General features: G+C 41.7%; 1 protein-coding gene across 2 annotated transcripts in view; it reads left to right on the top strand.

Annotated features, from left to right (window-relative positions):
* Positions 1-10,514, top strand: part of PRSS23 (protease, serine, 23) — a 20,153-nt gene extending 9,639 nt beyond the window's left edge. Inside the window, exons 1-2 of one of the 2 annotated variants that reach the window (XM_011938488.1) lie at positions 6,922-7,072; positions 7,169-10,514. In XM_011938488.1, the coding sequence (XP_011793878.1) occupies positions 6,929-7,072; positions 7,169-8,080 (1,056 nt within the window). In that variant the 5' untranslated portion in view covers positions 6,922-6,928 and the 3' untranslated portion in view covers positions 8,081-10,514. Of the gene's footprint in view, positions 1-6,915 lie in introns of those variants that run through there. The other variant, XM_011938487.1, reaches the window with a different exon arrangement.
* The last annotated feature ends 3,009 nt before the right edge of the window (positions 10,515-13,523 follow it).

Raw genomic sequence — 13,523 nt, 5'->3', positions numbered from 1 at the left:
CCGGGAGCGGGAGAGGCGAGGCGCCGGGAGGAGCGGGACAAAGGGCCGGGTGTGCACGGGGTGGGGTAACTGCGGGCTGCTGGAGGCACCGGAGACTTCGCCAGGGCCGTTTTCGGGGTTCCAGGATGCGGGCTGGGGGCCTGAAGGAGCTCTGGGGAGACAGCGGAGACTGCAGGGCATTCATGCAGTGTCACCCATGAAACGGATGGGGAAAGAAGATTTTGAGACTACTGTTTTGAGGGCAGGATGTTGGTTGGGAAGCGAGAGAGCCGGCTCTCAGCAAGCTGTCCTTCGGCGGGGGCGATGGCTACACCCCCATGCATCCCCTCACACACCACCACTACTTCTTTTCCTTGAGTTTTGCATATACGCGATTCCATCAAGTTCTGAACATTAATTTTTAACCCTGGGCATGTGATTGTGAACACACCTGAGCAAGCAAGAGAAGTGCAAAAGTGCAGCAAATACAGGCTGGGAAATAGAATCTTTTCTCTGGAGCCGTAGTGGATGCCCGTGTGCGTTCCGGGGGTGCTAACCCTAGACACTACAGTCTCAACTAACAACAGTTGTTGTAAGCAAATAGTTCTTCTGCCTGTAGGCATTCACGAGTTAACTTTTAAATAAAAGTTTTAAAGTTTTAAAAGGAGCGGGAGAAGACTTGTTCAGATGAACACCACCACTCCCCTCCAGAATACAAATTAGGTTTGCTTTCCAGCACCTCAGAAGAAAGCAGCTGATAAAAATCCTGTTTGTTTTACTGCCCACTGGGCGACATCCGTAAGAATTCAGAAACTCAGTGTGGGTATTGGAACAGGGCTTGCTTCTCTCAGCTCCAGAAACTAAATTTGAGGGTTCCCTGTGCGCTCCTTAGGAGCAGGTAGACCAATGCCAGAATCCTCTTCACATGGCCATGTGAGAAAGAATTGAATTTATAGATGAAGTCAGCTGTGGCCAAAAGCCCTATGTCAAAGTAGTATCAGGATATTTATTGCATGTTGTTTCAAGATCCTACTTATGCATGAGAGTATTTGCGACAGGTTTATAACCGTGTCTACCATGAAGTCTGTCAGGAGTGGATTGGAGGTGAAGTGGGGAGAAGGAACTGAGAAAATGCCCCCAGAAGCCACTAGGTTTATTTGTGAAAGTGTTTGCACTCCATCTGCATATGAAAAGTTTTCCTCTGCAGTTTTCCTAGTTAAAGTCAAGTGGTAACTTGTCCTTTCTTGTGTCTGAACTGGGAAGGAAGCCTTTTTCCCAAGGTACCTAATATGGATCTCATTTTTGTAACACGACTTATTCAGCTGGATGGTGAATATGGATGCATTTTCTGGCTGTAGCATAAGTGTCCATTAATGTGTCTGAGAACATTTTTGTCCCCAGTCTGCAATGGTTAATAGTCTCAGGTTCTCCCACATATCTCTTCTCATAGATCCCTTAGGATTTCATCCACCAGGCATTATTCATGCCTAACTCCCACAGACTCCAGGGAATTTGTTTCTCATGTTCTCAACATTAGCGGGTTATTTTGCATTCTGTTCTTATTCGCCTGCCAGGTTTATCCCAGGCTCAATTTAGTTTACCTAAAATCCGATAGAGAAGAAGCTAAACTTCATTTGACCACAAGATTGTGTTTAGGGTTGCTGGACTGGTAAGTGCCTTGCAGTTTCCTGTACAAGACTGTAATTCTTAAACTATTATGTGATTAGGTCTGTTTTGCCTTAACAGGGTCTGTGACTCAGGAAAACGAGAACAAGCCTGACTGCAGAGTATTCACAGAGTTTGGTTCATTTTTATCCATTTGCTTTAGGATTTAGCATGGTTTCACTGTTCCATATCCCTGGCCACTGATTCCATGGAAGACCTCTTGTCATCTCTCCAAATGGTGTCCAAAACCTGTATCTTTGCAAATGTTCCTGCCATTTCTTTCTGTCATTACTGTTTATAGCGGCTGCAGGAATTCACAATTTGTACAATAGAGAATACATGACCTAAGGATTAGGTTTTCCCTCCCAGCACTTGTTTGCTATAGGAGTTAAATCATTCTCTCAAACAGTGGCCCTCTTGAGGAGACCTGTGTTGTTGCAGTTTTCAAGACTAAAGTGCCTTGCAGGAGATAGTAGTCACTGCACCCAGACTCCGAAGAGATTGTTGTTTGCATATCTGTTAAATGTGCGAAGTCCCACCACCAAGGGCCTATGAAGTGGCAGCATCCTCAAAAAGTATAAATATTTTCAGATAGTGGCTCATATTGAGTGATGGAGGGTGGAATGTGTAACCCATTTATGAATCAGATACCCAAAGCTGGAAAATGAATAGTTTCTGTATTACTAAGCATGGTGAAAAAATATTTTCTTACCTTCATTTTCCATTCTTCCCTGCCAGTTAGGTAAAATGATGCACGGAAACACTTAGTTGGAAACCTTAGGAGATAATTTATGTATATGAGGAATCTTTATTCAGCAAAAGCTTATTCCTAGAAATGAAACGTTATAGACCTAAATTTTCTTCATCCAGACTTAGGTAAAAGGAGAAGATTTGAAAATCTTCATTCCATTTTTAAGGTGTGAGTCTTTCAGGCAGCTCTGCAAGGATACGGTGATTCATTTATGAGGGTGAGAGAGAATTTAAAATTATGTAACTCATTAGTTACCTTTCCAGGTGTGGGATTATGAATGTTTTCATTACATCTGTTTATACCTTAGACGAGTGTTTATGTTTAAATAAACAGGTATAGCACAGGCTTACCCAGCGTTTATACAAATGGGAGCAATAATTATTTGTCTTCTGAGAAATTAATCCATTATCATGTGAGTTGAGAAATTAATGTAAATCCACAAACCTAATTTTAAAGCGTCACAGTTGTGCATCATTTGTTGTGTTATTAATGAGGATGAGCCAGGGCAGGCTGGGAATGCCTCAGGAAAGACCCTTAATGGACAGGAGGGTTGTTTCCCCCTCAGGCTTTTCTTTGGGTCCTGTCTTAAGAGCATACACACCCAGCCATCCCTCCACTCTGTTCTTGAAAGCTGCCTTCTGCTGGAGTCACAATTTGTACAATAGAGAATATATGACCTGAAGATTAGGTTTTCCCTCCCAGCGCTTGTTTGCTATACGAGTTAAATCATTCTCTCAAACAGTGGTCCTCTTGCAGACTGATCAGGGAAATCTTGTCTGCCAGATAGGTGAGAGATTAGCGTGATACATTTTCCTTTTCCTTTCCCCCTCGTCTGCCGCCACCCTCCATAATTCCATGAATCAATGGTCCTGAGACATAAATGACAGTACAGACACTGTAGACAGCAACGTCCCTGACCTGGACTTCTGTGATTCTGGAAAATTATAAAATTAGGGAATCCTGGACCTGAAAAGACCAGAGCTAAAAAGACCAGCTAAAGAGACCGTCTGGTTGAGGATGCTATTCAGAAGAATTTCTAAACCACCCTAAATAAACATTTGGTAAAGGACTAAGCAACTTAAGAAGCTTGTAGCTTTAATACAGACATCAGTTTAAACCCATTTAAGGGCTTGAGAACCTACAGCTGTATCTTCTAATTTCTGATTAGATATTTTAAAAATATCTAAGCCTAATCCATTTGAAATAATTTGATGGGAATTCGTTTCTAAAAGTCTGCATTCATTTCTAAATCTGAATTAAAGTTTTTTAAATGCAATTTTATAATTTTTAGGGTTACATGGAAGCTTTAAGCAAGATATATAATGCTGTCAGAACAAAGTCATCACACAAGTTAGTAAATAGGGTTTAGTAATATAGAGAACTTGGAAGCAGAGTTGCAAACTAATAGAAATTAGGACTTTTTAAGTCTCTGAAAAGTTTATTCTTCAAAGTTAAAGCTTCACACTGTCCTGTTGGGTTAGCAGTTTGTTTTATTTTGTTTTGTTTCTTATAGATGGCTGGCTTCTCCTTCACTCCTGGCTAAATGAACAGAATTTAAGTTGTAAGAACTCTGAATTAGTAATATTCTATCATACAGTAGACTCTTTAGCATTCTCTAACAGGATTTTGTGATTCATAACTGGTCGCAAAGGTTCTTGAGACATAATCATTTATCATTTTGCCAACGAATACATTTGGTCCTCTATATTGAGAGGTTGGAGTAAGGCTGTGGCTAATGAACGAGGATATTATAACTGCCATGGTCTTCATGCACATTGAAAATATTCTCTGTAGCTGATGATAATACACAGTATAATACTACCTCATCTCCTACTCTGTCTCCCCCAAGAATCATATTTTAAAAACAAGAACACTTGGCAGCTTGGACCTCTGCATTGTGTGTTTTCTTTCTTAAGATAAGCTGAAGTAAAACTTGGCTTACCACGTCTGCTGCTCAATGTAAGCCACATTACCATTCCCCACATTACTCAAAGGGAGGAGAGGATGGTGCGTTGGGGCCCAAGATACAGCCATGTGGGAGATCTATTACTCCTCGTAGTCCATGTCACACTTGGCAGGGATTCTGGTGTGAGTGGGGTATTTGGTCACCTAGACAGCAGCTTACATAGAGAAAAGCCTGCTCAAGTCCTAGATAAGCCCAAGGGATGAATCCTCAGCCAGTAGGTGGGAATAATCAGACAGAACCATGTCCCACAGATCTCCTAAAGGGTTGTCGTCACCACACCCATCTCACTGCCCAGTTCTCCATTGGCAAGGAGGACTCAGCTAGCTTTGGCATCCCTTCCTAGTCCACTTAGAACCTTTAGTCTTGGCAGTACTCCCAACAAGCACATATAAACACGTGTGTGCACATATGCAGGCGCCCCATGACTTCAAGGATTTAAAGAAATAAATGTATGTCCTTCCTACAAAAGGGCTCAGGGACCCTTCCTATTTGGAAAGATGGAGACAAGCAGAGTTTCAAAGAATCAGGGAGTCCCAAGGAACTGGCTTTTCCAGGACCTTATTTCTTTCTTTTCTTATCCCTGTTCTCCTGGACAGAAGTGGAAGCCAAGAGAAAGAGTCAAGCTAAAAGGTCCCAGAGGTGTGTGGGGCACACACATAGTTTAGAAACACAGTGTGGATATTGGGAATGAGAATGGGCATGCTCCCCATACTATGTCAGATCGTTGGGATTTTCTAGTTTTATGTAAAAGGAAGCAAAAGGCACCCACAGTTGTCAGTAGGTCTGTACTCTCAAACAGGAAGACAATGAGAATAACAGAACAGTTTCTTCCTGACTTCTGCTGTGTTCTGAGAGCCTCCTGATACCTACCCCTTCAGGCTCCTTGTTTTTGGATGCTTGGTTGTGAATGAGTTACCCTACCTGCTGAGTCAGCTTCTATTGAACCAGAAGAGTCAGAACCACTGAGAGCCAACTGATGCTTAAACATTTACGAAAGCACTTTCAGTCTGCCTCCTTGTTGTTTTCATTGTGGGATGATTGATCTGGGCATTTAAACATACCTTGCAGTATAAAATCCAAACTTCTTCATTTAGTACACATAGCCCTTCAGGATCTAGCTCTTGCCTGCTGCCTCCACCACTTCCTCTACTCCACCCTTGTTGAGCTCAGTGTGATTCCCAAAATTACTCACACGGTTGCATGTTGCTGTGCCCTTGCACAGACTCTTGTTTCCCTTACCTAAGTATCCCCTTCTGTCTTATGTTATCAGACTTCTTTTCAACTTCAGTACCCATCTGAAACATCCGGTGATGCCTGGAAAATTTCTAGGGCAATTTGTTCATTTAGAGGGTAAATTTAAATTACACAGCTTACTGAATGACCGAGGCATCAAGGAGGGACAGCTCCACAGTGTGACCTTTACTAGGACTCCTATTGCTTCTAAATGATGAGTGCGTTTGGCAAATTATACATTTGATCCTCTATATTGAGAGGTTGGAGTGAGGCTGTGGCATATTATTTCTCAAGCATCACTTCCCCTAGAAGGCCTCTCTTGTTCTTACTCCCACAACTGGCCTCAAGCTCTTTCTCTGAGCTACCACATCATCCATGTACATCATTGTCATAAGCAGTCAGCATGTAACATTCATTCACTTTTCCATTAATACAAGCATCCATTTAACAAGTCTGTGTTAAGTGTTAGCACAGGCCCAAATTTAAGGGATTTAGCTGGGAATACAGATACAAACAACTGAAAAAGTAATCAATGGTAATAGTCATAGTGTTATAGCTGATGCAACATTAGAGCTTTAGATATTGACAAAGATCCTGGTAGTATATGACATAATCCAAAGGAAGAAGGAATATTTTATTAGAAGCCTAGCCACTCTGGAACTCAATATATATAATAGTAAAGGTTGTTGTAAATTCAAAGCAAAAAACAAAACAAAAACAAAAAATCTCTTACCCTTTTTCGAATGCACCATCATTTAAAAACCATAGGAGTGGTGGTAATTGTGACACTGTGGAGCGGTCCTTCTTTGATGTCTCAGTCACTCAGTAAGCCATGTAATTTAAATTGACCCTCTGAGTGAGCTCTGAGAAGTTGCTCTGAAAATATCCAAGTACATGTTACAATGAGAATGAGAGAAGCAGGAGGGAAAGGCAGGGGCATCAGGAAGGTAGAAGAGAAGGAGGTTTAGAATCAAGCACAAAGAGGGCTCAAAATCACATGGAAATTGGGGCTGGTCAGTCAATTAGCCAGGGGACTAATGACTTTATGCATGCTGCTCTGTAGTCTACCATCATTAGGGGCATCTTAAACATAGGAAGGAACACCCAATTTCACTTCAGGCACCCAGCCACAGGAACGTTCCTAAGGTCGAGCCTTTGCGTTGAAAGTGAGACCGTTATCTAAGGATTCCTCTCCACACCCTGATTCCTGAGGAGGGTTCAAAGACAGAAACAATGACAGGCCTGTTGCTGGGCTTTGCTGTCTGCAGTAAATGAATGTTCAGCCCTTGCCCTCCTGACCTGCTTGTCTTTGTTTCTACAGAACAGTGCTCGGCATGGCAGGGATTCCAGGGCTCCTCTTCCTTCTCTTCTTTCTGCTCTGTGCTGTCGGGCAAGTGAGCCCTTACAGTGCCCCCTGGAAGCCCACTTGGCCTGCATACCGCCTCCCTGTCGTCTTGCCCCAGTCTACCCTCAATTTAGCCAAGCCAGACTTTGAAGCCGAAGCCAAATTGGAAGTATCTTCTTCATGTGGACCCCAGTGTCATAAGGGAACTCCCCTGCCCACTTATGAAGAGGCCAAGCAATATCTGTCTTATGAAACGCTCTATGCCAATGGCAGTCGCACAGAGACACAGGTGGGCATCTACATCCTCAGCAGTAGTGGAGGTGGAGCCCAACACCGAGACTCAGGGTCTTCAGGAAAGTCTCGGAGGAAGCGGCAGATTTATGGCTATGACAGCAGGTTCAGCATTTTTGGGAAGGACTTCCTGCTCAACTACCCTTTCTCAACATCAGTGAAGTTATCCACGGGCTGCACCGGCACCCTGGTGGCAGAGAAGCATGTCCTCACAGCTGCCCACTGCATACACGATGGAAAAACCTATGTGAAAGGAACCCAGAAGCTTCGAGTGGGCTTCCTGAAGCCCAAGTTTAAAGATGGTGGTCGAGGGGCCAATGATTCCACTTCAGCCATCCCCGAGAAGATGAAATTTCAGTGGATCCGGGTGAAACGCACCCATGTGCCCAAGGGTTGGATCAAGGGCAATGCCAACGACATCGGCATGGATTATGACTATGCCCTCCTGGAACTCAAAAAGCCCCACAAGAGAAAATTTATGAAGATTGGGGTGAGCCCTCCTGCTAAGCAGCTGCCAGGGGGCAGAATCCACTTCTCTGGTTATGACAATGACCGACCAGGCAATTTGGTGTATCGCTTCTGCGATGTCAAAGATGAGACCTACGACCTGCTCTACCAGCAATGTGATGCCCAGCCAGGGGCCAGCGGGTCTGGGGTCTATGTGAGGATGTGGAAGAGACAGCAGCAGAAATGGGAGCGAAAAATTATTGGCATTTTTTCAGGGCATCAGTGGGTGGACATGAATGGTTCCCCACAGGATTTTAACGTGGCTGTTAGAATCACTCCACTCAAATATGCCCAGATTTGCTATTGGATTAAAGGAAACTACCTGGATTGTAGGGAGGGGTGACACAGTGTTCCTTCCTGGCAGCAGTTAAGAGTCTTCATGGACTTATTTTAGGAGAGGCCAAATTGTTTTTTGTCATTGGCGTGCACACGTGTGTGTGTGTGTGTGTGTGTGTGTGTGTAATATGTCATATAATCTTTTACCCAATTTCTTAAAATTGCAAGATGACTGGCTTTATTATTTGAAAACCGGTTTGTGTATCATACCATATATCATTTAAGCAGTTTGAAGGCATACTTTTGCATAGAAATAAAAAAATACTGATGTTTGGGGCAATGAGGAATATTTGACAATTAAGTTAATCCACGTTTTTGAAAACTTTGATTTTTATTTCATCTGAACTTGTTTCAAAGGTTTATATTAAATATTTGGCATACAAGAGATATGAATTCTTATATGTGTGCATGTGTGTTTTCTTCTGAGATTCATCTTCGTGGTGGGCTTTTTCATTTTTTTCTTCAGTGCCTGATCATTGATGCTTCCATAAGGTAGTGTTCCCATTTAGGAACTTTGACAACATTTGTTAAGAAGTTAGAATATTTTGGATTTGGAGGCATTTGCACAGTAGTCTTTGAACAGTAAAACAATGTGTTGACTATACTGATACACATATTAAACTATACCTTATAGTAAACCAGTATCCCAAGCTGCTTTTAGTTCCAAAAATAGTTTCTCTTCCAAAGGCTGTTGCTCTGCTTTGTAGGAAGTCTTTGCATATGGCCCTCCCAACTTTAAAGTCATACCAGAGTGGTCAAGACTGTTTAGCCCAACTCTTCCACTTAATAGGATTTCACTCATGTTTCTGGAACTAGCTATTTTTCAGAAGACAATAATCAGGGCTTAATTAGAACAGGCTGTATTTCCTTCCAGCAAACAGTTGTGGTCACACTAAAAACAATCATAGCATTTTACCCCTGGATTATAGCACATCTCATGTTTTATCATTTGGATGGAGTAATTTAAAATGAATTAAATTCCAGAGAACAATGGAAGCATTGCTTGGCAGATGTCACAACAGAATAACCACTTGTTTGGAGCCTGGCACAGTCCTCCAGCCTGATCAAAAATTATTCTGCATAGTTTTCAATGTGCTTTCTGGGAGCTATGTACTTCTTCAGTTTGGAAACTTTTCTCTCTCATTTATAGTAAAAATACTTGGAAGTTACTTTAAGAAAGCCAGTGTAGCCTTTTCCCCACTAGCTTTAAAAGGGCCCCTTTTGCTGGAATGCTCTAGGTTATAGATAAACAATTAGGTATAATAGCAAAAATGAAAAATTGGGAAAATGCAAAATGGATCAGAATCATGCCTTCCAATAAAGGGCTTTACAAATGTTTTATCAATATTATCAAATTACAGCATATAAAGAAAAAACTTGGACTTACTGTATGTTTTTATTTTATGGCTCTCAGCCTAAGTAAGCACTTCTTTCTAAATGTGTCAGGGAGAAAAAAGCAAATGGACTACAAGGCACATGTTTGCTGTTCTTCCACCCCAGGTAAACCTGCATTGTAGCAATTTGTGAGGACATTCAGATGGAGCACTGTCACTTAGACATTCTCCAGGGCTTTCTTGAGCTTTTTGGAAGTATAATTCTGATAAGGCACTCAAGGAATATACAACCACAATGCTTTCTTCAAATCATATACGAAATACTATGCATAGCAAGGAGATGCAGAGCCGCCAGGAAAATTCTGAGTTCCAACACAATTTTCTTTGGAATCTAACAGGAATCTAGCCTGAGGAAGAAGAGAGGTCTCCATTTCTATGTCTGGTATTTGGGGGTTTTGTTTGTTTTTGCTTTAGCTTAGTGAAAAAAAGCTCACTGAACACCAAGACCAGAATGGATTTTTTTAAAAAATAGATGCTCCTTTTATGAAGCACCTTGATTCCTCGATTGTGATTTTTTGCAAAGTTAGACAATGGCACAAAGTCAAAATGAAATCAATGTTTAGTTCACAAGTAGATGTAATTTACTAAAGAATGATACACCCATATGCTGTATACAGCTTAACTCATAGAACCGTAAAAGAAAATTGTAAAATAATTCAACATGTCCATCTTTTTAGTGATAGTAAAAGAAAATGTGGTATTAAACTATCATAGTAGTTGACAGAAAAAGAAAAAAAGACTCATGGCATTATTAATATAATGAGTGCTTTACATGTATTAGTTATACACATTAGAAGCACATTTGCCTAGTAAGGCTAGTAGAACCACGTTTCCTAAAGTGTGCTCCTTAAACATCATGCCTTACAATTTTCTACCAAAAGTAAAAAGAGTCATATTAAGTCAGAGGAAGATGCCTCTCCATTTTCCCTCTCTTTATCAGAGGTTCGCGTGCCTGTCTGCATATTAAAAGCTCTGGGAAGACCTGTTGTAAAGGGACAAGTTGAGGTTGTAAAATCTGCATTTAAATAAACACCTCTGATCACAAAACCCTTGTTTTCTCATATAATGCTTATGAGCAATCTGGTGTTGTAATAAGTACATTCTGGGGATCTCTGTAACAGCCTTTTGGTTGAGGTGATAATGTAGAAAGAATGGTGAGTCCGAGTGGGGTCAGGTGCCTTTAGGGTTTAACCAGACCCTGTAACCAGGATTTGGAAGTCTTCACAGCATGAAATTAGAAATAATAAATTTGAAAATTATCAGTCGCTGAGAATCAGAAGTTTGTGGCAGAACTGGGGACACATATTTTACATAGACTTTACTCCAAATTTTGAATTTTGGAAAGGAGATAGTATTTTTAAAAGGTGGGGAAATAGCCTTAAAGCGGTAAAGAAATATGAACCAGTAAATGGCAGAGTTGTATGTGTATTCTTTCTTTTTATTGTTTTTGGACCAAAAAGGGATTGAAATACCAAGGTCATGCTCCCAATTCCCTGTTCTTTTGTAGCTCAGTCTACCTGCTTGGGGAGATGGGAAGCACCCGTGATGCCTGGATCATGTATTCAAGGAATCACTCTTCCCCTAACAAACCCTACAGGAGGTCTTTAACTCAGAACTTGTTAAGGATGACTAAGCCTGTCCTGGAATGATGACTCTAGGCTACTGTCTGCTAACTGAAGGGTAAATGGCAGCCATCCAGGGAATTCAGAGGAATTCTGACAGTGATCCCCAACACTTACTAAGGGCTTCCTTCTTACTTTGCCTGGGTTCTGCTGCTGTTCACGTCTGCACTTTCTTTGTTTTTGTCATGAACCAGCTCAAGTATACCTTGAAGTTGCCTCTAACCATTGATTTCTATGGATGTTTGATAAGGCAGCCATTTCATTTATTCAGAATGGGATTCTTTTGAGAATGCTATGAATAATGAAGCTGGGGCTGCAGGTGTAAGCCAGGTATGTCTTGGCCAACAAGCATGTTTGGTCACCTAATTATTAACCTTTCAAAGCACTGTATAGAGTGCAGACTGGCAGCCATCCTTGCTAATCTAGGAACAAAGGTGGGGCTGCAGCTCCCCGTTTCTCCTCTCTGGGCTTCCATTGTGATTCCTGTGATACCTTCTTTGCCTGGCTCAGCATTCTGAGAGCCTCTAATAGGGGAAGGGCATTTAAAAATCCTTTCGATGGGATGGGGTCATTGTATATACATAGACATTTCTGGAAGATCAACAACACATCTGTTTTTAGTCTGGGGTTCCCCCTGGAGGAGGAAATAAACCAGTTTCCAGAACAAGAGTAAACAGGGGTTGGCTGGGCATGGTGGCTCATGCCTGTAATCCTAGCACTTTGGGAGGCCGAGGCAGGTGGATCACTTGAGGTGAGGAGATCCAGACTAGCCCTGCTAACATGGTGAAACCCCATCTCTACTAAAAATACAAAAATTGGCCAGGCATGGTGGCACATGCCTGTAGTCCCAGCTACTAGGGAAGCTAAGGCAGGAGAATCGCTTGAATCTAGGAGTCAGTGGTTGCAATGAGCCAAAATTATGCCACTGCACTCCAGCCTAGGCAACAGAGTGAGACTGTCTCAAAAAAATTAAAAAAAAAATTTTTTTTTTAAAAAGGGTAAACAGGATTGAGAGCTGAGATAGCAGCCTGGTATGGAAAGATGATGGCCTTGGAGTTGGGCAGACTGATTCCATAGTTGCCTAGTTCCTTATGGCAAATAAATCCCAATGCAGTGTGGTTTAAAATTTAAACCCTCCTATATGATTTAAAGATCCTCCCTCTTCTGGGATCTAGCTTCTCAGTGGGCTCGGTTGAAGCTGAGGAAGAGAGAAAGGAGACAGGCATCTTTATCTGACTCACTGCGATGATGTTCTCTCTTCATTGCTTGCTGCTTCTCAGATAACACCAGCTCTTCTACCCTCTTTAGCCCTTACCTGTGGTGATATAACCCTCTGTCTCCTGCTTTTGGGGGCACCTTTATCTAACAGATAGCTCTCTCAAATACACAGCCAGCGAGATGCTTCAAGCCCAGTCATCTTGTTTCCTATTTGCATAACCCACAAGAAACTCATAGGCTTGCTACACCAGTGTGTTAGTGGCTCATTGAGAATTTGGGAGGGAATATGTTTGAGCCTCAACAAACTGAAGTGCAAGGGCCCCTGGCAGTAGCAAACTCATTCTGTTTAAGAGACAGATGGGGAAGAGTTCAAAAAGCTAGATTCCAGCCAGCTCATATAGAAATTAAGGATTCTGGTAAGGTCTTTCTAATTCATCTTACTTGTGGGGGATACAGTCAAAGGACTTTAAGTAGGAGCCCTGGTGGGGCCTCATCAGGACCGACTTATCCATGAAGGGACAGTGGGCACAGTGCCTGGGGCCCACAGCAGTTTTAGACGTCACACAGAAATATTTTAACTTATTTTAAAATCAAAAGAAGAAAGTGAATTTTTAAGCCTAATAAAATGTGCTAATATAATGTTAATATATTTATATTAACAGCCATAAAATATAGTTTTTAATATTTTTAACGGAGGAGGAGACTTATGAAGCCAAAAGTGCTTAGGGCACACAAAAATCACAATGCAGCCCTGAAACTCATTTATATTTTACAGTATCTCTTTGGATGTTAAATAGAGAATGGATTTTAGGCAGTGGCAATGGGAAAACTAGTAATCCAGGTAAGAAATGGCAGTGACTTTGACTATGGAAGTAGAGGATAAAGTAGAGGATATTGAATAGTGGTCATATCTGGAAGAGTATATATTTGAAAGTAGAGCCAACATGAATAGGTGTGGTAAAGGGGGAATCAAGAATGACTGCTTGGCTTGGGGCCTGAGCATCCAGGCAATTCCAGGTGCCATTTGCTGAGATGGGAAAGACTAAAGGAAGAGAATTAGATTCTGCTGTGGAAATGAAAACCAAGAATTCCTATGTCAGTAGTGTTAGGTTTCAGTTGTCTAGCGGACACCCAAATGCCAATGTCAAATGAACTATAGGATCTCTGATTGTGAAGCTCAGTAGAAATATCTCAAATGTACTTGTAGATGGTATTT

Source organism: Colobus angolensis, unplaced genomic scaffold (assembly GCF_000951035.1).
Source record: "Colobus angolensis palliatus isolate OR3802 unplaced genomic scaffold, Cang.pa_1.0 Scaffold174, whole genome shotgun sequence".
NCBI classification, from domain to species: Eukaryota; Metazoa; Chordata; class Mammalia; order Primates; family Cercopithecidae; genus Colobus; species Colobus angolensis.
This window is presented reverse-complemented; position numbering and strand designations above follow the sequence as displayed.